General features: G+C 40.3%; 1 protein-coding gene across 7 annotated transcripts in view; it reads left to right on the forward strand.

Moving 5' to 3' along the window:
* SATB2 (SATB homeobox 2) overlaps positions 1 to 27481 on the forward strand; it is a 205960-nt gene that overhangs the window by 128802 nt on the left and 49677 nt on the right. For all 7 annotated transcript variants that reach the window (XM_089329023.1, XM_089329022.1, XM_089329021.1 and 4 more), the window contains 2 exons: positions 12602 to 12814; positions 17297 to 17452. In XM_089329023.1, coding sequence (XP_089185149.1) covers positions 12602 to 12814; positions 17297 to 17452 — 369 coding nt within the window. The remainder of the gene's footprint in view (positions 1 to 12601; positions 12815 to 17296; positions 17453 to 27481) is intronic.

A 27481-nucleotide genomic window follows, 5' to 3' on the forward strand; every position in this document is an offset into this window, starting at 1 on the left:
AATGACATGGATTTTGCTTTTAGCTTTATTGACACAGTGTTTATAGTATGTGCATGCCCTAGATTATTAAGGTTAAAATATCTGACTTTTTAAATGTTGTATTTTGACATGGCATGGTCAGGAAAAGATGTGCAGCAACAAAATGAAAATCTTGGCAACCAAAATATTTTGGAGTCTGAGCTGTGGTGTGTTGCAAGGCAGTTTTTTTGGGGGGAAGAAACTGCTTTGTTTGATATATATATATATATATATATATATATATATATAGTTAGTCAAAGATAGGCACAATTTAATTACACAGGCAGTTTATATTCATAGGAAGCTTGACCTGCAAGATAGTCACAATTCTTTGTCAGCCGACATCTGGTCTTAGTCACCATTATTTCTCAGTATCCAATAGAGATACTCGCACTCTGTAGGTCGTAGAGGAACAGAACATAATGGAGATCTGGGGGCCTGGACTCCATGGTCCAGTGAACTGGTTATAAAATGACAAGGAAACCTGTGAGAAAAAGGAAGTCCACCCACTGGAAGATGGGCTGTAAATATGAAACGTTGCAGATCAGGCATGAACATGTTATTGAGTTTTGAAGTAAATAATATACCCTCTTTTGATTTCAGAACATTAAATTAATAAAGTGGGGAGAGATGGTCCTGCTTGCTTCATCAAATAAACAGTCTTTCATTTCAGAATCACTGACTTGAATTCATAGATTTAAAGATTGTAATAATATTAATATCTCCCAAGAGAGCAGCGTCTCTGAGTTATTAGGTGGTGGCTTGAGGGTGGTCCTCCAGGTAGCTGTCTCACTTTAGCTACTTTCGCTTCTCCTGTTTAGAGTTGAATAGCATCTATGGGGCAATGTCAGCCAAAACACATGGATTGATTAGGACAAGAGCTAACATTAACAGATATGAGGGACATGGTGACTTTGTAAAGAGAATGTTGATTCCATAGCTGTCAAACATACACAATTCTTCCTCCCATTTCTGAATTTACCTGAAATAGTAACTTTCTTTTTTCTTTCTTTATTTATTTTTGACAGGCAGAGTGGACAGTGAGAGAGAGAGAGACAGAGAGAAAGGTCTTCCTTTGCCATTGGTTCACCCTCCAATGGCCACCACTAGCTGGTGTGCTGCGGCCGGTGCACCACGCTGATCCGATGGCAGGAGCCAGGTGCTTCTCCTGGTCTCCCATGGGGTGCAGGGCCCAAGCACTTGGGCCATCCTCCACTGCACTCCCTGGCCACAGCAGAGAGCTGGCCTGGAAGAAGGGCAACCGGGACAGAATCCGGCGCCCTGACCGGGACTAGAACCCGGTGTGGTGGCGCCGCAAGGCAGAGGATTAGCCTAGTGAGCCGTGGCGCCAGCCGTAACTTTCATATATAAGAGAATGGGAAGACTTCTCTATCACTTATTCACAAAACATACCAAGGTTTTGAAGAAACAGGCATGCTGGCATCCTGTTTCTCTTCCTATCATCTCTAGGTAGTGTGCAAAGTCCTTAAGAATTGGTTACTGAGGAGGTGGCACTGTGGTGTAGCAGGTAAAGCCACTGCCTGCAGCCCCAGCATCCCATATGAGCACTGGTTCATATCCTGGCTGCTCCGCTTTCCATCTGGCTCCCTGCTAATTGCCTGGGAAAAACAGCAGAAGATGGCCCAAATTCTTGGCCCCTGCTATCCACATGGGAAACCTGGATGAAGCTCCTGGCTTCAGTCTGGCCCAGCCCCAACTATTGCAGCCATCTAAGGAATGAACCAATGAATGGAAGATCTCTATCTCTCTATGTCTATCCCTCTTTCTCTGTAATCTGACTTTCAAATAAATAAATAAATAAATGTTACTGGACTCATTAGAAAAATCAAGTTTCTCCGATTTTACTAAAAGAAGACATCCATTTGTGGTGGTTTCAGAAGCTGTTTTCATCCTTCTTGAATAACAAATGATCTACTCATTTCACACATATAGGAGGTCTTTATACTCAGTAAGTACGTTCTTTCATCTGGTGTATATATCACTGCAGAAACCTGCAGTTTTATTATGAAAGTTTATGATTGTATTATTTAACTAGTCTCCCCAAATCCTGAGTGATATTTTATGATCAAAGTATAAATTTTATGAAAGAAATACAAGGAGGGTATGGCACTTGGCCTAGTAGTTAAGACTCCAGTTAGGATGTCTTTGTTCCCCTGGTAAAGTGCCTGGATTTGATACCTAGCACCAGCTCCTGACTCCAGCTTCCTGCCAATGCCAATCTGGGAGGCACTGGTGATGGCTGAAGTAAGTGGGCTCGTTCCACCCACATGGATGACCTAGATTGAGTTCCTGGCTCCTGGCTTTGTTATCAGCCCAGTCTGGAGCCATTCTTGGATTTGGTGAATGAATCAGTGGATGAGAACACTCTCTCTCTCTCTCTCTCTGTGTCTTGTCCTTCACATAAATAGATTAATAAGAAAAATACAAGGAAACAGTAGCCTCAAATACCATTATTTATATGCTTTTCTTTATTGCTTATTTAAAGCAATAAAAATGTACATAGAAGTAGTGTTCCTTATATCCATTGGTTTCAGGGGTAGGGAATGTTCTGGCTTCACACCATATAAGGCACATGAGATCATTTGGTCTGACCCTGTCAAGGCAAACTGAGGCAGAACTCAAAACTCAGTAAATCAATAGCAGGTTTTTTGTTTGTTTTTTTTGTAAGCAACAGAGTGGATTTTATTTTTTTTTTTTAAGATTTATTCATTTATTTTGACAGTCAGAGTTACACAGAGAAAGGGAGAGGCAGAGAGAGAGATCTTCTATCTGCTGGTTCACTCCTTTAGATGGCTGCAATGACCAGCATTGTGTTAGGCTAAAGCCAGGAGCCAAGAATTCATCCGGGTCTCCCACATGGGTGTAGGAGCCCAAACACTTGGGCCATCTTCTGCTCCTTTTCCCAGGCCATTAGCAGGGGGCTAGATTGGAAGTGAAGCAGCTGGAACTCAAACTGGTGCCTGTATGGCATGCCAGCATCACAGGCGTTTCTTTACCTGCTACATGCACTACAGCGCCAGCCCCTTGATATTATTATGTATGTGTGTATGTATTTTTTATTTATTTTTAATTTGATGAAGTATAGCAGGTTAATTTTTGAGTTGATAGTTTTGTATGGCCCATGGATGATGTTATAAATATCCAAATAACCCTCAGGAGAAGAAAAGTTCCCCACTCCTAGAAATGATAACCATTTGACCTGGTTAAGTGCATATTTGTTCAAATAAATGAATTAAGTTTAAAGGCTAGAAACTCTGTGAGAAAATTGTATGAACTTGAAATTACTAGGTGATTTTCATTCTACCTACAAGTTTTGTGCCTAAAACCATTGGTACAGTCTACAGTAATTACTGCCAAACTTCTGTGACTGCAGTACTCATAGCAAATACATTTTAACATACGGGATGATGCATACATGTGTGTATGCCTGTGTGTCTATCTGTAGCTCGATACCACTCATACATCTCTGTGTATTTCTGAAGCAAAACCTTCATGGGAGAAAAAATATCTCATGGAACAATATTCATAGCATGCATAAAGCACTCTGGCAGTTTCCAACCTCTTAATGCCAAATAGTTATACAAAAGTTAATTGCAGTTTGAATTTTTGATCCACTAATAATTATGACCTGTATTTAAGCAATAATACAGATTAAGGCTTCTTTTAAATGATTACAAAGTTTATTTAGGGAAGGAAATTTGTTTTAAATAAAATGACCATCTTAATATAGTCATATTTAGTAATATCTATATAGTCATTTCACTTAATATAATTTATTAGATTTTTCTTTATATTCTCCTATAACCCAAATAATTTGATTGCCTTACTTCCTAAAAGTTAATGTTTATATCTCTGCTTTTGTATAGGAAGATATTTAGCAAAATATAACTTAAGTGCTTTGAATATCGGAAGTTTCAAATTTAAAATAATTTTGAAATATTCTGATGTATTGGGTATTCATTCAACAGTTTTTTAAAAAAAGTATTTAAAGTTTGCTGTTATGCAACCAAAAGGCAGAATGATAAGAAAGACAAAGAGAGAGAGATTTCATTCACTTGTTGAATCCCCAAATGCCAGCAATAGCCAGGGCTGAGCCAGGCTGAAGTCCTGAGCCAGGATCTCAATCTAGGTTTCCCCATTTGGTGGCAGGGACCCAAGCACTTGAACGAATATTTTTTGTCCTTAGAGACTATGGTAGCTGTCACGTGAAGTCTAACATTTGCTGAAGTCTTAGTATGTGTCATACCCTGTCACCAGGCTCTAGGGAGCCCTGTGAGGGATGGGGAATTATCTCAACCTTGCACGTCAGGAAACGGTGCCATAAGGAGATTAGCTGACCCTTGTCCAGTAAGAGCTCAACGTCGAGTTCTGACTTCAGAACTCATGCTCATATCTGCTTCATTCTCAATGATTTTTGCCACCATAGAATGAAAGGTGAAAGACACAGTCCCTTCTTTAACGAGGTACAAGAAATAAGTAGCCTTTCAAACCAGTAATCCTATTGTGGTGTAATAAATTCTGTGGTGTCTCCCATGTGCTAGGTGGGAATAGATTCTTTTGACCCTGGAGGTGACTGAAGTGAGCGCAGAAATCTTTCCGCAGGAAAGCACAATGTTTTATAACCCTTTCAGGATGAGAGCACCTCACGTGTTACTAGTCTGCTTTACTGAACATCTGAAGGCGTCTGATACATTGGAGATATAAATATCCAATAAATGTATTTCTTGTTTTGTTTTGTTTTTGGAAAATACAATTTTTGCCAATGTTTTGACAAAGTAGCCAAAGCTAGTAAATTCTGGGGGCAGGTTGCCAACAGTTGTTTCACAGAACACTCCTGGAAACCAGGAATATCCAGGGCCCAGAACTTTGTGAATGAAATAGTCATGGTGCCAGGTACTTGAGGTGTGAGTAGAAACCAGGAATATGCCCAGAGCTGAGAACACCACTGGTGAACTGTTTCCAAAGGGAACCTGTTCAGTTCTCTGTTTGCTTTCACTTTGTGGTAGTAGTGTGTTTAGAAAATTTCAACTTAGATTGTGTATACTTCCTATTCCAGTACCTAAGACTTTCTAAAGACGATGAGGAGAAAAAATGAGATGGAGCTGCTTGTCTAGTCACACCTATCATTGCATAGAATGGATAATTAAGGGAAAAAAATAGTAAAGTTGCCAGGAATTGGGTTTTGGCTAAGTTCCTCTGTTATATGATTGAGGGTGGCTTGGGCAGGGTTTTGAAGAGGGCACAGACTGTTTTGGCTTCGCAAATGTTCTGTTGTACCCATTTACTTCATGTCATGTGCTTATTGCTTTCTGTGACACATGATATAAGTGAGGTTTTACTGTGTGCACTAGAAAGAAAAGCTTTTGTGAGACAAGTGTTTCATTTAATAAATTAACTGAGTATATGGAGTATTTGTTCTGAAGTGGGGTTTGCATGACCCAAAAGTTCAGTTTCAGTTATCCTGTTTTCTTGAATACAGTGTGACTCAGACTTTCAATATGTAGCCTATGAGGGCTGCCACTGGCTGTGCCACAAAGATAGGACTCCCACCCTCAGAAATATGAATAACATGCAGCCCAGATTCTTGTATATCACGAACTAATCACTAGGCGAAAAAACATGGTTTCTGCTCTTAAGGAGTTTAACATTATATGATGGAAGGAAGTAGGGTTTTTATAGTAGCACAATGAAAAGGTTGATAAATGTTATAAGTGTGAGATAGAGCTAGTGCCTTTTTGGTTCAAAGGAAAGAGAAAATGTTTCCAGCTGCAGTGTATATACTTATATATATTTAGTCTTATAGTGCTTTGAAGACTATCTGTGCAGTGATGTTTGTCTGCAAATGCTGCCTTTTTTAATATATGCATTTATATTTGCAGAGTACATCAGTTCCCTTTAGATGCTCAATTCTATCCACCCTATCCTACAAAAATGCCACATGCATAGGCTGTCTCTTAATAAAGAAATATTGTAATAAAAGGTTTTATTAAACTAATGCAATAACAGCATTTTCTTTGAGGATTTAACACATCATTTTTAATAATAAAAATCAAATTGTCATTGTTGTGCCCTGTATACCTTTTATTCAAATCAGACTGGGTACTCTGGTTTCCTGGCTAAGCAGTGCTCTGGGGGTTGGGGGTGGGGTGAGTATTTTTAGCTTTACCCAAATGAATGTGACAGTCACATTTGTAGGGAGTTATAGATTATGACTATGGGGACAGGGAAACCTGCTTATGTTTGTTAACAGAGGGGGAAAATGTCTCTTAGGAACAAGTAGAAGGAAACAAGAATAGCGATTAGGAGAGAAATGATTTTGTTAGGTCAGCTTTCAGATGGGAGGATTCCAGGACTTTGTACAGCCTAACCACTGATTTCTCTGCTGCCAAGTACCTCTGAATTAACCTCTGAAATGGAATAGTTAGCTCTGTGTGGTTGGGTGAGGGATTTGCTGTTACCTGACTTTCTTAAGAGGGTATGAGTCTTCTGCTCTCATGTCGTGTGGACACAGACATTCCAAAAGTGTGTGAAAATGGAAGCTGACAAATGATCAGGCCAAAGGGATGATAAAAGTGTGCAGGGTGAGGAAGATCTTTGGAGGGAGCTTGTCTTTCCTTTCCTTTCTTTCTCTTTTTGAGTTTCATGGGAAGTATGTGATAGACAGGTCATGTCCCTTGGCCCAGAGTGGAGGTTGGCCCAGGTGAGTGCCAACTCCCTTTTTACTTCTGACCTTCTGTAATTTTAATCTGTAAAATGGCATTATATGTGATTTTAAACATTGCTTATTGGCTTATAACACTGTTTAAAGCAATATGCAATTATGAAGTAAATGTATTTTCAGGCTCATCATGTAATATATTTTTGAATCATACATCTTTAAAGAGACATAGCTTGATTTCTGAATGGGATTGTCATTACTTACCTTATATAATTTATTCACACATCTTAGAATTAATAATTAAAATACCTCATGAGGATAGGGCTGTTTTTTCTCAAATAGTCTACATGTTTCTAAGTAAGTGCTAACTACATGGTTTTACTTTTAGCATTGTAAGTATTTGAAGTTTATATAACATTCTAATATCTACATTTGTTTAGATTGGAACATAGCACTTTATATGATAAATGAGTAGTTTTTGGATTGAGTGACTTTCAAGCTGTATGTATAATACAGCTTGTAATAAATAGGTGAACATTTCAAGTTACCCTTTCTACCTTCCACTCCAACTGCCACAAACTGAAACATAATTTACAGAAATGAAAGCGGTCTCCAGCTAGTTTGAGGCTTTTTACAAAGGAAAGCACTGGGGTTTGGCTGGGCCTCTTTCCTCAGTACACACCTGGTGTATATCACTTTAAAAAATAAATTATGCCTCATTAAATTACAATTAAATGGAATCATGATCATTTGTTTTTCTGGAAGGAAGATGTTTTGCATATTGAAAGCCTAATTTGTTGCAGGTGACAAAAAGGCTGAACAGATTATCTAATATCACTTCATTTTGGGGGGTAATGTTTGCTTGTTAGCTTGTGTATACTCCAGTAGTTCAGAATTGTATTAATGTGGACTGTATTATTTTCACTTCAGAATGTCTTCTATCAGTTTATCAGTGTCTGTTGTTACCCCCCCCCTTTTTTTTTTTAGCTTTTAAAGAAACAGAAACTCCCCCTTAGATTCTGAAGTAGGCGTGCTCTTCCTTTTTCTTTAAATGTTCTAATAGTGCCCGTTCCATCCCCTCTTTCTTTGCCTGGTCTCACCATTATCACCATGCCCATACACTACCTATGCTTAGGTTTAAAGTCCCAGCTAAGTCTCACCTTTTTGGAAAAAGTTTTCCCTGTGTCCTACATTTGGGAATGCTTTCTCCCTCCTTTGAATCAGGCACCAGCTCTAACATGCATTTGTGACACTGGTCATCTTTTACATTGTACTAGTAACCTTTCTCCCATCATATAGTATACTCCTTGGGAGCAGAATTTGTTATTGATGTTTTTTGCCTTTGTGAGCTTTGTGTCAAGTCATAAGTAATAATGAATTAATGGACACATTTGTCATTCTTTGAAACCAGGGATGTGGAATTTGAGGATTCCCTCGGTAACCAATGGTAGATACTGGATTTAGGGGCTCTCTGGATAATCTTTGGAGGGTATATCCTATCTCAGGGAGTCTCTAAAGGTCTGAGCTGCATGAAGGAAAGATATCTGTTGAAATCTGGTTGATAATTAGGGGCTGTCAGCCCTGCGGTGGGCCCACGTGTCTCTGAGGGGCTCAGACTTCATGTCACTAACACCTGCCCTCACTATGTGTGTGCCTTCTCTTACTGCTGCTGTCTTGTGGGATTAAAGGTCCATCAAAGGCAGTTACTTGGAAGTACATTTTGTAGAGTCTTGGTAATGTTTCCCAAACTTCTCGAACTGCATGTATCATACACACTAACAATTTGGGAGAAAATGTATCAAGTCTTGAAGAAGTATGGAAATCAAAAGCTCATCAATGGAAAACACAGTCATGTCATTTGTTACAAAGAGATATTATTTTAAAATACCAGAAAAAAATAAGGACAAAAATTTCTCTTTTTAAAAATCAGCCCAACTCTTTGTTTTATGTGTGGAGATAGTCTACACTCAAATTAGCAAGCAAGCTATGTTATTTCTCGTTTTGTACTTTATTTTGCTTTGAATAAATTTTCTGCCAAACTCATATGTTCTTTGCTGGTGCTGGAAATTATATGAAGCTTGTGAAATCCTCCATTAGTAGGCTAGTGGTAAGGTGAATTTGAGGTTCTCTTTGCCTGACTCCTTCTTGTTCCAGTGATTTGTAATGGAAGAACTATTTGGGATGGCATTGCTCTACCTTGTGTAGATGGTCATTCTACTCCTTTGCAGTCAACTTGTTTCCTAGTTTTACATAACCTTGGCTAGCATGGAGGAAATTGCTATGATATCTCCCTGGAGAAGGCTCTGTTGCTTACCATGAGGAAAATATTTAATGACCACTTTACTCAATACTTGCAATGTGTTTTAATATGATTACTAATATGAAAGTTTAATAAGCAATATCCTAGTTAATTTATTAATTTCTCTCCATTTGCACATTGTCAATATTCATGACCTTTCTATTCATAAAAGTACATCTTTTTTTTTTTCTTCCTGGTGCCCAGGTGCCATGCCACATTTTCTATATCTCAGGCTGCATAATGGGAATGTCCAAGTGACACCTCCTGCCTGGCTGGTTGATAATTAAAATGCCAGATGACATAGTGGCAAGGGCTTTAGAAATATTTATGTGAGATAAATTATTAATTTATGTTCTCTTCAAGACAATTTCAATATGACAAACATTTACTTACCTTGCTAATTAGACAGGGTGATTTGTGGTAGTCATAAGATTTTCTGTATATTTTCTTCCCACTGATGGTTTTCAGCTCACTATCTGAGCTTAGTATACCTGAGCCTGCAGAATTTAGACTTTAATCTTTAAAAACCCCGATTTAAAATAGTTAAAAGCACACAAATAGCCAAAATGAAAGACTGAACAAGACAACTAAAACTTCATTTCTGGTACCAACTAGGTAGCCACTTGTTACTAAAAATGTCTGGGGTAAAAAGAGTCTTCCCTGGGACCTTTGCTACCTAGATGAGAGCTTGAGTAAATCGTTGGAACAGGATTGGTTCTTATCCTCTGGAGGTAATATAGAGAGGTTGCACTGACCATCTTGTTTGTTTAGGACTTTATCTGCAAGTTGGCAAAGAAACAGAGGCAGCAGTATATTCTAAAAGCCCCTTTAAATACAAATAGTACAGGTCTTTTGCCTCAGAGAGGATGGTGATGAGCAGTTATTCTCAAGGATGCTTTGTCCTCATTTTCCTTAGGGATGGATTAATTTCCAGATAAGGTATCCAAATGTAAAAAATGTACAAGGTGGGGGTAAAAAAGAAAACCCAAACAAGACACAAATGAAAATACCTTTGAATGATTTTTTTATTGATTAGGAATGAGCAAGCATATAATTTTAAACCTTTAGAGCAATAGTTTTTGTGGTATCACTATTTTGTGTAAAGATCTTTGCTATAATTTATTCTTAGGTTGCGAAAACAGTTTCCTGGAGGAAGGATAAGTTTCTAAACTTTCAAATTTGACTTTGAGATTTCTTGAATATAATCGTAACTATCATAAAGAATATATCCATGTTGATTCTAAAACTTCTTCAAATTTTAATCATTTGAGATTTATTAAAATACTGAAGTTATTTAGGGGGGACATGAAAGATGAGAAAAGAAGACAAACTCATCCTTTATGTGTAAGGTTCATCATTAAAGAAAGCCTAAAAAAATCAGTCTTAGTGTCTTACTGGTACTGGAAATTGGCAGAGGTTTTAAATCCATTTCCTCCTCTCAACATATTAATTTAGATATTTTTGTATTTTTCAAAACAAATCCACTTGCTTAGTGCAAGTGGAAAGTAGGATAACTTAAGGCAGAACTGACATTTTTTAACTTCGGGAAGAAAATCAATATCTATAGTGTGTAACATTTTCTAGAAGGTGAATCTCTCAGTTGTTACCTTTAAAAGCATGGCAAGAAATCTGAATTTTCTTTAAATCATTTTACCGGGAGAGTATTTTCACATCCTCACTTGCCCTTTCCTTTACCATACACATGCACATGGGCACACACACAGCTCTCCAGTAGTGCTTTATGTATACACACTTTTATTTGAAGATTTATTTAATTTATTTGAAAGGTGGAGTTATGGGGGGCGGTGGGAGGAGGAGAGATCGATCTTTTGGTTCACTCCCTAAGTGGCCAAAGCGGACAGGGCTGGGCCAGTCCAAATCCAGGAGCCAGGAGGGTCTCCCATACAGGTAGCAGGGGCCCAAGTACTTGGACCATCTTGCGTGTTTTCCCGGATGCATTAGTAGGGAGCTGGATCAGAAGTGAAGCAGGCGGGACCTGAACCCAGGCTCATATCAGATGCCAGTGTTGCAAGCAGCAGCTTAACCTGCTGTGCCACAATGTCAGCCCTATATATACATTTCTACCAAGTATTAGTTTTGATTTCTCTGACCAAAATACCATGACCCCAAAGTTGCAAAACTGTCAGATGTACACTATTTGTGGGTTCTTTACAGTCAGTTGTCTTATGTGGTGTTTTGAGTGGTGATAATTTTCTTGGAGTGCTGATTGCTGTGTGATGCATGTTCCAGTAAGTGGCTTCTGGTTCACTATGTTGTAATGCATTACTTTATTTTAAAACATTGCCTACCTCACCCTGCAGATTTCTGACCAACCACAGATGGTATATTCTTGTTGTATCCAGTGTCTTTTCATATTCAAGCCATGTATCAGGAATTGGGTAGTAGTTGCTCTAATTTCCACTCCAGTGGAAATACCTTTGTCATTTGTACCACATTTCTACAGTCTATACAAGTGACTTTTCATGATTTGGGGTTGCCCCATCTGTTCTAAGACACAGGATTAATATCTCAGCTCTTCACAGTGAATAATCCTAAACTCTGATCTCCTCTTGCTCTGAGGAGGGATATTAGCTGGGAATATATAATGATGCCTCTATGTGATAATCCAACAAATGTGCACACTGGAAATGGAAGTGCATCTGTCAAAAATATTAGTGTTCCTTCTTGGATCTCCAACCCTCTTCTTGTGCCTATACTAGGGTTTCCCTAGACTTAGCAGCATTTCCCTTTGTGAATTCTCTGTCATTAGACCACATAGTAAAAACATTAATTTCCTATTGAAATCTTTCCATTTGGATGAGTCACACATTCCGCAAATGTCTAAGCCTATCATAGCATTCAGTACACACTCTAGTTAAGGTGTGCTGCAGCCCCTCACTGAGGAGGCTGCCTTTTCATGCTTTGGAGGTGGGCTCGAGCTTGCCCCATGAGGGCATCTCATGAAAATGTTTGGATACTTTTTAGTATATGTACAATGGTAATTATTTTGTATGTGGTCTGGGAAGTTATCAGAGGTTTAACACAAGCTATTGTCATTTGCTTTATGTCCTTTTTATTTTTATTTTTTTCCATTCCATTGGAAACATCTATATTGAAAACAGTGGCCGGTCACACAGAAATTCAGCCAATCTTTAAAAAAAAAAAAAGATGTAAATCTCCCATGCTGTTTAAATGTCGGAACTAAATTTACCAAACTTGGCAGATTTGTAAAGCTGAACAGGACTGCCAAGTGCTCCCAGTTTCAAGCAGAGAGAGTTCTAACAGTTCCTGAAATACTTGTAGGAGGCACCTGGTGCTAATTGCAGTTTCACAATTCTTCCCTAGCGCCTACCTTGCTCACTGGCATCTCTGTACACCCATGACTGCTAACAGCGATGATACAGTGTCAGAACAGAACGGCCCTCAAACCAGGCAAGGCCCAGGAAGGCAGGCACATTCCAACAAAGTCTTTCAGCTGGAGAACCATAAGGAACTGGTCAGCTGGTTGCACCACAGACATAAAGGGGGGAGCAGGGCAGAAGTCGGAAGCCGCATGCATACCCGGGCAGAAATGACTGGGCCTATTTTTCTTCCCATCTCATCAGGGGTTGTTGTCTGAGATTCTGCGTAAGGAAGAAGACCCTCGGACGGCCTCTCAGTCTCTGTTAGTGAACCTGAGGGCCATGCAGAATTTCCTCAACCTGCCAGAAGTGGAGCGAGATCGCATATACCAGGACGAGAGAGAGCGGAGCATGAACCCCAATGTGAGCATGGTCTCGTCGGCCTCCAGCAGTCCCAGCTCCTCCCGCACCCCTCAGGTGAGACATTTGCTCCTCTGGCATTTCCTTTTTTTGCTCTGTTAACTTCTTCCTTCACTAATACTGTGTTTTACCTGGTAAGCTAAAAGACATAATTCAAGGATTGCTTAACCCACTGAATATGTTGGTCAAAGGATATGAACCTCTGACAATATAGTAATATAATAGTGTACTACACTGTGTACCATTTTAGTCATTTAGGGAAGCCACATTTTTTTTCCATATGTGATGAGTAGGTAAGGAGTGAGTAGGGGGAATTCTAGAACTGTCGACCTACAACTTTTTTTTTTTTTTTTTTTTTTTTTTTACTTATTTGACAGGTAGAGTTAGACAGTGAGAGGTAGAGACAGAGAGAAAGGTCTTCCTTCTGTTGGTTCACCCCCCAAATGGCCGCTATGGTCGGCGCTGTGCCGATCCGAAGCCAGGAGCCAGGTGCTTCCTCCTGCTCTCCCACGCGGGTGCAGGGGCCCAAGCACTTGGGCCATCCTCCACTGCCTTCCTGGGCCACAGCAGAGAGCTGGAATGGAAGAGGAGCAACCAGGACCAGAACCCGGCGCCCATATGGGATGGCGGTGCTGCAGGCGGAGGATTAACCAAGTGAGCCACGGCACCGGCCCACCTACAACTATTGAGTCACCAAAGAAGGGGCTAGGGATTTGTGTTGAAACTTTGCATACTCAGCACAGTACTTTTCCTTAAATTGTTTATTTGGACGGGTGGTTGTGGGCAGGGGACAGAGAGTAATGAAAGCTCTGTTTTATGCAATTCAAAAAAGACAAAATGGGGGAAACCCTGGTGCCGTGGAAGCATGTGATTATAGTGGCTAGATCAGAACAGTTGGGAAGTCACTCGGTGAGTCCTTCAGAAGTGATAGTGGAGGATAGGCCTTCATTGTTTTCCTCCCTAAGGCAATCTCCACCTGGGAGTCCCTGCCATCCGTTTCTCCCCTCTACATGCTTTAACAGAATTCTGTTCTTTGGGCCCTGCTGCAACTGTATGTCCCCAGCACTGCAGTCTGCTTCAGAGCTCCCAACGGAAGGCTCAAGGCAGTCAGAGGTCATTTCCAATTCAGATCGGAGGCCTTTCATTTCTAGCCTGCTTCCCATCGGCCCTCACCTTTTATTAATCAATGGATTTTTGCCATTCCATTCACTGTTGATAGAAGTGTTTGCAAGTTCCATCTGAATGATAGTTCTCAAAACCAGCCTTTAACAGGTACATATTTGTGCAAAACTGAAAACTGGGTGCTTCAACCCCAGAGATTATATTGCTTAGATACCACGGTTTTGCTTTTATGAGTTTGTTTTATGATAAATTCCAGAGAACTTATTATGCATAGAATTAGAATTTTATTCTAGTAGAAATATTTGAGCTTTTTCAAGTGCATCCATTTTTTCACACGTTTTGACTCTTTTTATATTTTTGTACTCTGCAATACATTTTTTTTTATTGAAGATCACTTTCTATCGTGCATTGCCAAATTCTGTTACTTACACTTTAGTCTTTAATAAATTATGAATTTTAGTTACTGTTAAACCCAAAATAAGTCTCTTGACTGCTTATTTTGGACAAGTGTAACCAAGTATTTTTATTTATTTTTTTAAAAATTGGGGACATACATATTGAGCTAGTAAGTAGGGTGAGTTGTTAAGTTGCACGAATATTTGCTGCTATTAAATTCATCAGTATTTTGGTAACTTTTGTAGCCTATTAAATCCATTATAGGAAAGTCCAGCCGTGTTTCATGGCCTTTTAACCAGGCAGCTCTTCTCAGACAGTCACTTTTTGTGAGGAAAGAGCACAGTTCTGTGTGCTTGATTCTAGCTCCTTTACAAGAGCTTGCTTACAGGATCATATCCTGAGCACCTTTTCAGAGACCTGTTGTTAGCCCTAAGAGCCAGCACAGCGCACAAGGCCATGCAGTGTGTTGCCTTTGTTGAGCTTCATCCTGTCTAGAAAACCCTAGGTAAAGAAGAGTGCCTTTTAGGGATAAATGTAACAGAGAAGTTACTATCAAATTTCAGAATTTTGCAATTCTTTTGAAAATCAATATGCAATATTCAAGTGTGTTTGAGAGTACAGTTGTAGGAGAGCATACACTTGTATTTATTCTGGACTTTTCTTCCTTTTTCTGTTGGATAGAGATTGGTAAGAGGGATGTCCTGGTCTTCTACGCACTTCGTGAGCACCTGCCTCCTCAGTTCTTTGCAGACATATCTCAATTCTGGGGACCCCCTGGAAGGGAAAAGCTCTCACTGTGAGAGCCAGTGTTGGAGGGCACCTTGCTGACAGCCTTCGTGTCAGAGGCAGTGGGTCCGCAGCCACAGGTGGCCCTCCACAGGTCTGGGGAGACTATTTTCCAGACTCCAGTCATACTTTGCTGGTTGATTAAAAACAAAATGAAGAAATTTAGAATTTGAAATTTAGCATTTAGAACTTTAAGAAGACTCCAGAGTCTCTCCTTGTAACTCTTCAATTGGCCAGAATTCCTTGGTGTACTTAATAACAACAAAACCACAATATAAAGATAAGAATAACCTTGTTCAACAGCTCTGACTGTGTATTGGCTAGGGTGAGAATGATGCATGAAGTCAATCCTCACTATCTTAGGGTGCTACCCCCATTTATGGATGAGGAAACTGAGGTTTAAATGAGTTAAATAATTTGTATAAGATCACAGGGCTGTGGGGTAGAGCCAGCATTTCAGCTGTAGTTATTCTGATTCTAGAACCTAGGCTCCCAGCCATCTATGTAGTTCCTTGAGGGAGTTTTTTGTTTTGTTTTGTTTTTTGGCTGGCAGAGTTCTGGAGAACTGACCAGTTAGATAAGAGGAGCCAATAAAACAGCTGAGAAAGGCAGAATGATTTACTAAAACATTCAGCCAAGTCAAAATTTTGAGAGGATAAAGGAATTTCTTGAAAAAAAAAGAGAGAGAGAGAGAATCAGATTATCATGGGAAGGTTCCAGACGAGCAGGGAGGAGGACACCTTACAAGAGCAGCCGGGATCACGTGGGCATTTTGTAACCCAGATAGCACATGGGCGCAAGCCCATTGTTTGGGACCTGAAGGACGTGGGTTAAGGTCATGGACCCTTCACTGGCTGTGTATCCTTTCAGCAAGTCAAGCCAGCTCCTCATCTGTAAAATGAAAATAGCAATGCCTAACTCATGGGATTATTCAAAGAATTAAATGACAAACAGTAAAATACTTTCTGGAGTTCCTGGTTAATAGAGGTACCCCGTAAATTCTACTTATGCCTTCGCAGTAATTAGAAAACACCTTGAGACAGGGAGGTTGAAGGGGAATGACAAAAGTCACCGGGAGCTCTTAGGAAGCAAACCATGGAAGCAGAGGGCATGAAGTCCACCTCAGGACACTACTGAAGAGGATTGTGCCCCACGCAGGCTGCCTGCTGTCTTTCTCCAGACCGGTGTACTGGTTCACCTGCTGGGCGTCGGTGGAGGGAAAGTTGTGGTTTGGGGACAGCTTCCTTGGCTTGGAATTCCAGAATGAAGTAGGACAAAAAGGAAAACAACAACAACCCAGGTTAGACCAGTTCAAACGGCAGAGCTCACGAGCCCAAGAATCTTGGAATCATTTTGCCAGGGGGACGAGGCACGCTGCTTAGTTCCTCCCATCAAACACCAGCAAAGCGTTCTAGGGCCCAGACAAAGCAGATGATGTGACAGCCTTTTAGATCAAGTAGATACAAATGTTTTAGGGTTATCCTTACCCAAGAACTTCAGAACCTTCTATTTTGTCCTTCATTTGTCTCTGAAGCTGATGGGAAATCATTCAATTAAAACGAGCACAGCAGAATACATAAAACCACAATATGAGTTTAAGAAAATGAAAACGGCACATCAAAGGCATTCTGAAGCCTAGTTTTATGAAATGAAATTTTGTTTCATTTCCACTGATTTCCTAGGTGAAATTAGGTGACTGTCTGGGTAGCATAATGATGATAATGATGGGAAACCATACATACTCGAATGACATACGTAAAGGTTTAATAAAGAATGAGAGAGACTCAGGGGAGTGCATTAAATTGAGTAATAATTTATTATTTAGAGATCTCTACCCATTTACTCCTTTTTTTTTTTTTTTTCTGGAAGAACTGGCTCTTCCTCCAAGGTGTGCCACTTTTAGAAAGAAAAAAGTAACTGTGTATGTTCTGCACGTTTGTTTTGCGGTTAGGTGATGACTTACAGTTTGACGCCCAGAGTAGCCATCCTACCTGTGAACCATCCAGGATGTTGGGAGGGGAAAGACCAGGGCTGACAGGATTCTGCGTGTCCTATAGGAATGCCTGCAATTATTTCCAATCACAATTAACCTGATTAGAATAATGGACAGGAAGTGTCCCTCTGTAGCTAATGCAGTTTGGCATCAGCTGACTGAAATCCTTTGATAATTTCTGCACAGATGGCTGGGCTGAATGCAGCACTTTTTAAATTATTATTTTCATGGTCTCTTGGTAGGCCAAAACCTCGACACCGACAGCAGACCTCCCTATTAAGGTGGACGGCGCCAACGTCAACATCACAGCTGCCATTTATGACGAGATCCAACAGGAGATGAAAAGGGCCAAGGTGTCTCAAGCCCTGTTTGCCAAAGTGGCTGCAAATAAAAGTCAGGTGAGTGCTTTTTAAAAGAGCAAAATCGAGGGCTGGAATCAGACCTTTCTCCTCCTCCCACTAATAAAAATACATCTGTTCCTACAATAATAATAACAATAATAATCCCCAGGGAACCTGTCATGTTCTGCCTTCTGCTCTGTGGTTCGCCTTCACTCCCACTGGAGTTCAAAATAGAGACCAAGCCAAAACGCAGCTTTTCACTTTTAAAGATTCTGTACCCCACCACCCCCGAAAAAAGCCAGCTTTGAATGACTTCTCCTTCTAAGCACTGCTATGTAGTTCCTCCTGTCTTATTTATTTATTTGTTTTTGGTATTTGAACAGAACTTAGACTGTACATAACAGCACCTTCCTGAGACCAAGTTTCAGCCAGGTCGCATCACCTCTTATTCCCACCAGGGGAAGGCTGACTTTGTCTAATAACCACTTTCCCACAGCCCCAGAGACACCTTGTGATAGTCAGGTGTTTCTTTTAAGTACTGAATGCAGTTGTTTTTCCAGGAGAAAACACATGTGGGGGAGTGCAGAGTAAGTGTTAAAATCTTTTAGCAGAAAAACATGGAAGCTTATCCAGTAAAAATTTCAGAGTACTGAGATTGTGGGGAATGCAATACTCTGGGGAAAAGAGCAGACAGATGCTTGGTGTTTTTTTTTTTTTTTTATTTCTGAAAGCAGCAACAGTTGATGAGATCTATTCTATGATTCAGATGAATAACTGTCCAGTCCTAGAATCCTAGGTTAGTTTGAACAGGCTATTTATTTATCCATAGGATGAACAATTAATGTAAGGAGGAAGAAACCAAAGTTAGCTAAACCACATTCTGAGGGTCCTTTGATTTTGAGCTTGATTTCCTCTGTGACCTTGCGTGACAAATGTTTTCATCCCGACACATGTAAATGGTAAAGCGGCCCATCATTCTCCAAACAGATCAGCCATGTGTTATAAAGAAGTTGCGGAGTACTGTATTTCTATTAAGCAATCAGGTTTTCAGTAAAAACTGAAATTTAAGAAATGATAGTCATGTGTCACGTTTAAACTAATTCTGTTGCTTTGAGATGATTGTTTTATCCTGCAGTTTTGCCCAACTTAGGTTATTTTCAGATATTAATAGAGAGGAAAGCAGAATATCAAGGAACCTTGAAGAGAATTGAAATATTTATTTCCCTTTTCAATTTCAGCACGGTAATTTTTCCAGATTCTCTTGACTTTCTCATCAATGAAACCAGTGAAATACAGTTTGCTGAGACATGATGTCCAACCGTAGTATGAAATACATGAAAAGAAAATACCATAGAGCCTTCTTAAACTGTTAAATGCATAAAATCCCATGTACCACATGGCAAAATATAATGAGAGTTGGAGCTGTTAAACGAATAAAGCTGTTAAATGCATAATGCCACTTGGCAAAACTACTGTGCATTTAATGGTTTTCCACTGTGTAATAAAGGACATATGTGGTAAATGTGCACTGAGTATAAAAGCTGCACAATTGATTTTGCAAACCTGCCCCTTAGTCGTGACTTGATGCACATTTCAAAGTTTCTTTCACTCAATCCTTTTATAAGCAGCTTTCAAGAAAAACTGAAGACCATAGTCTTGATTCAATATGCCCAAAATCTTCTGTGAACTTGGCACTGTGGCTTTTGAAGAATAATGATGCCTCCAGCCTCCTAAGATAATTCAGGTGGCTGATTGAAAGCTGTGTTTGCCAACTGGAAGACACATATTTTTGAGACCTACCAAAGAAATCAGTAGCCCTGATTTTGTAGAATCTGGAGGAAAATTCAGTTCTGGGAATTAACATACTGAAGCTTTGGATTGAGTTTGAGAATGATGCTTTGAAATTTCTTTTTTTTTTTTTCTCCCATTGAAACAATGGTCTCATTCTCATTTATGAATAGGAAACATTATGTAAATAGGTAACAGGGCAGGCAAATTAAAAGAGGTACTGCCAAATCAAAAGAACTTAAGAGTTTTAAAGGCAAATTAACATAAGATATTCACTCCATTTTATAGGTAGCAGCATTCACTTGATCAAGAGCATACTTAAGTTAATTGCATGATTTAGTAACTTGCAGTTGGTGCAGAGTGATATCTGTATTTGATCAACAGTGAGACTTCACCTCTCCAAGCTACGGTGCCTGAGAGGCAGCATCTTCATTGGATTGTGAAGACTGGGAGAACGATTTTTTTCCTCCTCTCCTGCATTCCTTTCCCTCCTATTCTTTTGCTTTTTTTTTTTTTTTTTTTTTTTACCAGAGGCACACATCTTTTGAAAAGATATTTATTTATTTACTTGAAATGCAGAGAGAGAGTTCTTTATTTTTAATGTTTATTTATTCACTTTTATTTACTTGAAAGGCAGAGTGACAGAGAGAAAGAGAGATCTTCCATCTGCTGACGAACTCCCCAGCTGCCAGCAATACCTGGGGCTGGGCCAGGTTGAAGCCAGGAGCTAAGAACTAAATCCAGGTTTGCCACGTAAATGGCAGGGACCCAAGTACTTGGACCGTCATCCACCATTTCCTGGGTGCATTATCAGGAAGCTATATTGGAAGCACAGAGTAGCTAGCTCTTGAACCAGGTACTCTGATCATGGCGGTGTCCCAAGTGGCAGCTTAACCAGCTGCACTATGACACCTGCCCTACACCTATATATTTTAAATTATGTAGCCTGTCAGGTAATTGGCCCACCTAGAAGGAGAGATTAAAAAAAAGTTCGTGACATATAAATTTGTAAACTGCATCTAAAGCATAAGCAGCTCCCATTAGGGATACGGTTTGTTAAGCTGATGTTGAGAACTTGAAATACATTTTTTGGGAGGTAGAAGCATAGTGATAAGGCATACAGGTCAGTATACATCATTTGTACAATCCCAGTGTACATGAAACATACAACATACTGAAACTCAATAACCAGGGAGAACACAGTTTCTGTGGGGAAGATGATGTCTGGATTGTGTGTTGAAGGCCAGACAGCCACCTTCTCTGGCTATATCAGGATCACATTTGTGTCTCCTCTCCTCTCACTGAGCAGAAAGGACTGTCCCATCTTTGACTCTCATAGCTCCTCCAGCTCAAGGGCAGAGAAGGGAGATACAGGATTGGCAGGAGTCTTTTGCAAACCAAAGCCATCTCACTGGAGAAATCTGTGTCCCTGTTTGTTTCCAGATGACCCTGTGTCTATTGTCCCAGCAGCACCTGGAGCTGGCCCTTTTATTACCACGCTCCAAAGTGTAATCCAGGCCATTTCTTTCCCCTTGTCCATTCAAACAGAATGAAGTAGCTCTGCCTCTCCCCACGTTCCTGAAACAGAAACCAGGCCCAGTACCCCTCTGAAGGAAGTGAGAGAGACTTGTGTCTGAGATGAAGGGCAGTTGATCCCATCAAAATGTGGCCATGGGTGCTCTCTCAGTGTATGCGGACATGCATTTTCTCTGTGTTTTCTCTGTTCGGAATCTCCCCTTCCCAGATCCCAGGTGAGACGGTACAACTAGGAAGGAAGGGGAGTAGGAGGGATAGAGTGATCCCCAGAAGCTGCTGAGTGAGACAGGAGCCCTCGTGGCGGCTCAGACTGTGTGCTGAGTATTCCTTTGAATACCTGCATCAGAGTGTGGTGCGCAACGTCCTGTACACTCTGCATTATGACTCCCGTGAAGGACCCCTCACTCCCATTTCACAGAGAACCGTCACTGGCTGCAGTGTCATCCTACTCTTTGATGACCAGTGATCTGAATACTCTACAGGAAGAAAAGTAAACAGTCCTCTCACATAGAATTATTCTAAACAGCTAAGCCGGTCCCAAACTGAAAATGAAAGGAACAAAGGGAGTGAGCCAGTGGTGGAAGATCACTACATTTCCCTCTCTGTCTCTTCTATCTCACTCTTCAGGTAGATAAAAATGAAATAAATAAACATTAAGAAATACATAGATCTCCCTTTCAGGTTGTTTTTAAAGTATAAAGAAAGACAACTTTAAAAAAAATGATGAATTTTTTAACTTTGGTTTGCTTCTCTCTTTTGTTAAAGATATACATTATATTTCTGCTTATTAACACAGAAAACAGAAGCCACATAATGCCCAAGAATCAAGAAATAGTTAAATAACCACAGAAAGATATTCAGAAGAGTAATTCCTATAGGAATTATGGATATCAAAATTATGGTTATAAATGAAGAGGAAAGTGTGAGTTTACTTGTGTAATATGATTGCAGTTATGCTAAGCATGTGTAATTGGGAAAGGTGCTTGGAAAAACCCACATAGTATGGTCAGAGGGGGTACTTTTATTTCTTGCTTGTTTCGTCTTATTATCTGGAGTAGAGATTTGATATCAAGTTCCAGAGGCTTCTTTCTTTTTTTTCCCCTCATTTTTATTTTATTTTATTTTCCTCAGAGACCTTTTATTTAAGGTATACAAATTTCATTTATTTCATAAATACAACTTTAAGAACATAGTGATTGTTCCCACTGTACCCACCCTCTCACTAACTCTCCTACCCTTCTTCCTCTTCCCTCTCCTAATCCCATTCTTATTTTTTACTGAACTCTAATTAACCTCATACACAGAAGATTAACTCTATACTAAGTAAAGAGTTCAGCAAATAGTATGAAAAAAAAAAACTGTTCTTCAACTTCTTTTTTTGTGACCCACTGTTCATTCAGGAGCATGTTCAGTCTCCATGTTTGCTTATATTCTAGAGGTTCTTGAATTGTTGATTTTTCAGCTTTATTCCATTGTGGTCAAAGAAGATGCATAGTATTATTTTGATTTTTTTGAATTTGCTGACACTTTCTTTATGGCCTAGCCTGTGGTCTGTCTTAGAGAAAGTTCCATGAACTGGTAAGAAGAATGTGTATTCTGCAACTGTAGGATGAAAAGTTTTGTAGATATCTGTTGGGTTCGTTTGATGTATAGTGTCGATTAATTGCTGTTTCCTTGCTAACTTTCTGTCTGGTTGATCTGTCCATTGCTGAAAGTGGGGTGTTGAAGTCCCCCATTACTATTGTATTGGAATCTATATCTCCCTTTAGATCCATTAACATTTCTTTTCAATAGCCGGTACACTGTAATTAGGTGCATATATGTTTATTATAGTCACATCTTCCTGTTGAAGTGATCCATTAATCATTGCATAGTACCCTTCTTTGTCTCTTTTAACAGTTTTTGTGGTGAGATGTGTTTTTTGTAAGCAGCAAATAGATGGGTTTTATTTTTTAATCCATTCAGCCAGTCTGTATCTTTTGACTGGAGGGTTGAGACCAAGGGTACTATTGATAAGTAACAACTTGGCCATGCTGTTTTCCCGTAAATATTCCTATTGTTTACTTTGGATTTCCTTTGTATTTTTTTTTTTTTTTTTTTTTTTTTTTTTTTTGACAGGCAGAGTGGACAGTGAGAGAGAGAGACAGAGAGAGAGAAAGGTCTTCCTTTGCCGCTGGTTCACCCTCCAATGGCCGCCGCTGCAGCCGGCGCACCGCGCTGATCCTGGCAGGAGCCAGGAGCCAGGTGCTTTTCCTGGTCTCCCATGGGGTGCAGGGCCCAAGCACCTGGGCCATCCTCCACTGCACTCCCTGGCCATAGCAGAGAGCTGGCCTGGAAGAGGGGCAACCGGGACAGAATCCGGCGCCCCAACCGGGACTAGAACCCGGTGTGCCGGCGCCGCAAGGTGGAGGATTAGCCTATTGAGCCACGGCGCCGGCTCTTTCCTTTGTATTTTTACTAGGTGATATTCTGCCTTCACCTTCTTTCATAGTGGTAAGCATGTTTCTGTGTGTAGCACATCCTTAAGCATCTTTTATAAGGCTAGACAAGTGGAGACAAATTCTTTCAATTCCTGTTTTTTATAGAAAGTCTTCATTTCACTTTCATTAATAAATGAGAGCTCTTCAGGATACAGTATTCTGGGTTGACTTAAGACTTAAGTCTCTTAAGACTTGGAATATATCTTGCCATTTTCTCCTAGCCTGTAGGGTTTCTGATGAGAAGCCCTCTGTGAGTCTAGTTAGAGATTTTCTGAAAGTAATCTGGTGTTTCTCTTGTGTACATTTTAGAATCTTTTCTTTATGACTTACTGTGGAGAATTTGACTACAATGTGTCATGGTGAGAATATTTTCTGGTCATGTCTATTAGGAATTCTGTGTGCTTCCTGTACTTGGACATCCATTTCTTTATCCAAATTAGGGAAGTTTTCTGTAGTTATTTCACTAAAAAGTCCTTCTAATCCATTCTCTCTTCCCACGCCTTCAGGAATTCATAAGACCCATATATTAGATCATTTGATCATATCCTAATGATGTCCAACACTGTTTTTCAGGCTTCTAATTTCTTCTTCTTCCTCTTTTTTTTTTTTTTTTTTTGGTCTGACTGTAAAATTTCCAGAGATTTGTTTTCTGACTCGGATATTCTTTCTTCTGCTTCACAAAGTCTGTTGTTAAGGCTTTCCACTCTATTTTTTATATATTGAATTCTTCATTTCCAATATTTCTTTTTTTTTTCTTTTCTTTTTTTTTTTTTTTGACTAGCAGAGTGGACAATGAGAGAGAGAGAGAGACAGAGAGAAAGGTCTTCCTTTGCCGTTGGTTCACTCCCCAGTGGCCGCTGTGACCAGCGCACCGCGCTGATCTGAAGCCAGTAGCCAGGTGCTTCTCCTGGTCTCCCATGTGGGTGCAGGGCCCAAGCACTTGGGCCATCCTCCACTGCCTTCCCGGGCCACAGCAGAGAGCTGGCCTGGAAGAGGGGCAACCGGGACAGAATCCAGCGCCCCGACTGGGACTAGAACACCATGTGCCGGCGACACAGGCGGAGGATTAGCCTATTGAGCCACAGCACCGGCCGTTTCCAATATTTCATTTTGATTTCTCTTTAAAATCTCAATTTCATGGGAAAAATGTTCATTCATCTCATGTATGGATCTCTTTAATTTGTGTATTTGCTTCTGATTACTTCTTTATTTTTTAAAGATTTATTTATTTCTTTGAAAGTCAGAGTTACACAGAGAGAGAAGGAGAAGCAGAGAGAGGGAGATGATTACTTCTAAGTAGTCCTATGATCAATTTTTTGAATTCTATTCCCAGTCCTTCTTCAGTCTCTTCATTTTCACATTCTAGTATTGAAGTGTTGTGTTCCTTGTGGGACCTGATGTTGTCTTTCATTCTTGTTTCTTGAATTGCTGCATTTATTTCTAGGCATTTGTGGAGCTACTTTTTTTTTTTTTTCTTGTGATGGCTTTTATCTTTGGACTATGCCTCTGCAGATTAGTGGAATGTCTGCACTTTCAGTGAATACACTGAGGTGTGTGCTAGGTGTGTCCAGGGAGCTGTGTTCCATGCTCCAGAGTGAGGAGTGTCCAAGGTGACTCCTCCCAAATTGGGTCTGGTATCTCTCTCTCTCTCTCTCTTTTTTTTAAAATCAGAGTAGAGGTTTAATCTGCTCTGTTGGCATAGTCTCACACTCACTTCCTCTCCTCCAAGGAGACCAACGCCTGGTCATTAGCCCGAGTGGGTATAATATTCATTCAGGCTGCCACAAGAACCACACAAAGGATCTGTGCAGCCCTCCGTGTGAGCATGGATCCCACAGCATGACCCTCATCAGCGAATCAGGATGCCCCAAGCATATGGAGCCACCCGTAGTGACTACCCAAAGACCGAGCCACACCCTGCATCCTCCCACACAACCACAGTGTTTTCACAGTCCCAGCACACAAGGCTCCCACAGTCACCAGCACCCAGCTCCCTGTCAGTTCTCCCGGCCAGACTCAGGCGTCTCCTCTCGGCTGGTTTCTGGGCGTGCAGACACAAGCCAGCACAGCTGTTATGTATGTCCAAAATGGCGCCTGTTCCTCTTAGCTAGTTTGAGGACAATGGTGCCAGTTGGTCAGGAAGAGAGAAACGTGCCCCACCTTTTTTTCCTCTAGGTTGGCAGTTATACTGTCCCCTACAAGGTTCCAAGCCGGACTCAGGACAGGCTCTCCCTGAAGCTTTATCACCTGTGGCTTGGGCTGCTGTAGTCTGGTCTCACCACTTGCAAAAGCTCTTGGCTGCTGGGGTCCTGAGTTTTGTGCATCCACATCCTCCATGTAGATTGACAGTGTCCCTGTAATGTGCGTGGAGTTTCCTCTGCTGTTTTCTCCCTAGCTCTTCCCTGAGGTTGTGCCACTCTCTCCATGTTTTTTTGTAACTGTCTTCCCCTAGACTAGAGTGGTAAGCTCCCTCCATACTCTGCCATCTTGCTGTCTCCAGACGCTTGTTTGTTTCTTACATTGTTCTTTGCTCTCACAGTTTATATCACATTAATTATATGTGCTGACATTCCCTTCACTCATTCATGGGCTACTGTATTAATTTTTATTTTCTCACTTCTTCTTAAAAATGTCCCAGGCACAACTTAGTTGTACATTTTTTTTTAAAGAAATCACTTTTATGATTACATAAGTAATGGCATCCTGATTTAGGAAATTCAGATAGTGAAGAAAAATATGAAGATAATTGAATGGATCACCCAGCCATAGTCCTGCAGCCTAGAAATAGTTCCAATGAGCATTTTAGAGTCTCTGCTTACCATGTATATGTGTGTGCACAGGAATACATCTGAATATGTGTATGTCCTAATTAAGATCTCACTGATACAGGTCAAAACTGTAATTCTATTTTAGAAGCAATTCCTTTGCTCTTATTTTTAAAATAAATGTTGTACGTATTTGAAGTTTACAACATGGCATTATGGGAACCACACAGATAGAAAAATGGTTATTATAGTGAATCAGATTAATATATCTGTCATCTCACATAGTGACTTTTGTGACAGGAGCAGCTAAAACCTGCTTATTCAACAGAAATCCCTAAAATAGCACCATTTTATTAACTGTAGTTCTCATGTTGTACATGAGAACTCGAAACTTCTTTATCCCACACAACTGCTGCTTGGTAGCCTTTGACCTACATCTCCCATCACCACCAACCGTGGTGATGTTTTATTCTCCCTGTGTGCTTAACTTTTTCTTCTTAAGATTCAACATCAAAGGAAGAACATGCAACATTTTTCTTTGTGTATCTGGAATGTTTCACTTACAATAATGCTCTCCATGTTCATCTATGCTATCGCAAATGACATGACTTTTTTTTTTTCTTTTTCCCAAGATTTATTTATCTATTTGAAACACAGAGTTACACACACACACACACACACACACACACACACAGCGTGAGCTTCCAACCACTGGTTCACCCCTAAGTGGCCGCAATGATGAGGGCTGTGCCAAGCCAAAGTCAGGAGCCAAAAACTTCTTCCAGGTGTCCCATGTGGGTGCAGAGGCCTAAACACTTGAGCTATCCTCTCTTGCTTTCCCAGGTAGATTAGCAGTGAGCTGTATTTGAAGTGGAGCAGCCAGGAGATGAACTGGCATCCATATGGGATGCCAGCATCACCAGCAGCAGCCTCACACACTACACCACAATGCCAGCCCCCTACAACCTTTTTTTAAATGACTTAATAATATTCCCCCCACACACATACTAACACATCAAAAAATTTGTGTAAATTAAATATATAAATATATTAAAATATATTTAGGGGCAAGTGTTTAAGCTGTTTAAGCTGCCACTTGGGATGCCTGCATCTCTTGTTGGCGTGGAGACACCTGCATCCCATATCCAAGTGCCATTTTGAATCGCAACTAGTTTGCTTCCAATTCATCTTCCTGCTACTGCATCCTGGGAGGCAGCAGATGACGGCCGAAATACCTGGGACCTTGCCACCCATGTGAGAGACAAGGATGGAATTCTAGGCTCCTGGCTTTGCCTGGCACAGCCCTGGTTATTATAGGCATTTAGGGAGTGAGTTAGTGGATATAAGATCTGTATCTATTTATCTCTGTCTTACATTTTGCCTTACAAGTAGCTGTGAGAAAATAAATTTGTTTTGTACAAAAAGATTGGCATCCTTGCATGGTATTTTCATGATATGTAATTTCCATGAATTTTTTGAAGACCCCTCAAATGTAACACATTTTGTTTGTTCATTCA

This window comes from Oryctolagus cuniculus, chromosome 3, assembly GCF_051225735.1.
Source record: "Oryctolagus cuniculus isolate XC-2025 breed Fujian yellow rabbit chromosome 3, ASM5122573v1, whole genome shotgun sequence".
NCBI classification, from domain to species: Eukaryota; Metazoa; Chordata; class Mammalia; order Lagomorpha; family Leporidae; genus Oryctolagus; species Oryctolagus cuniculus.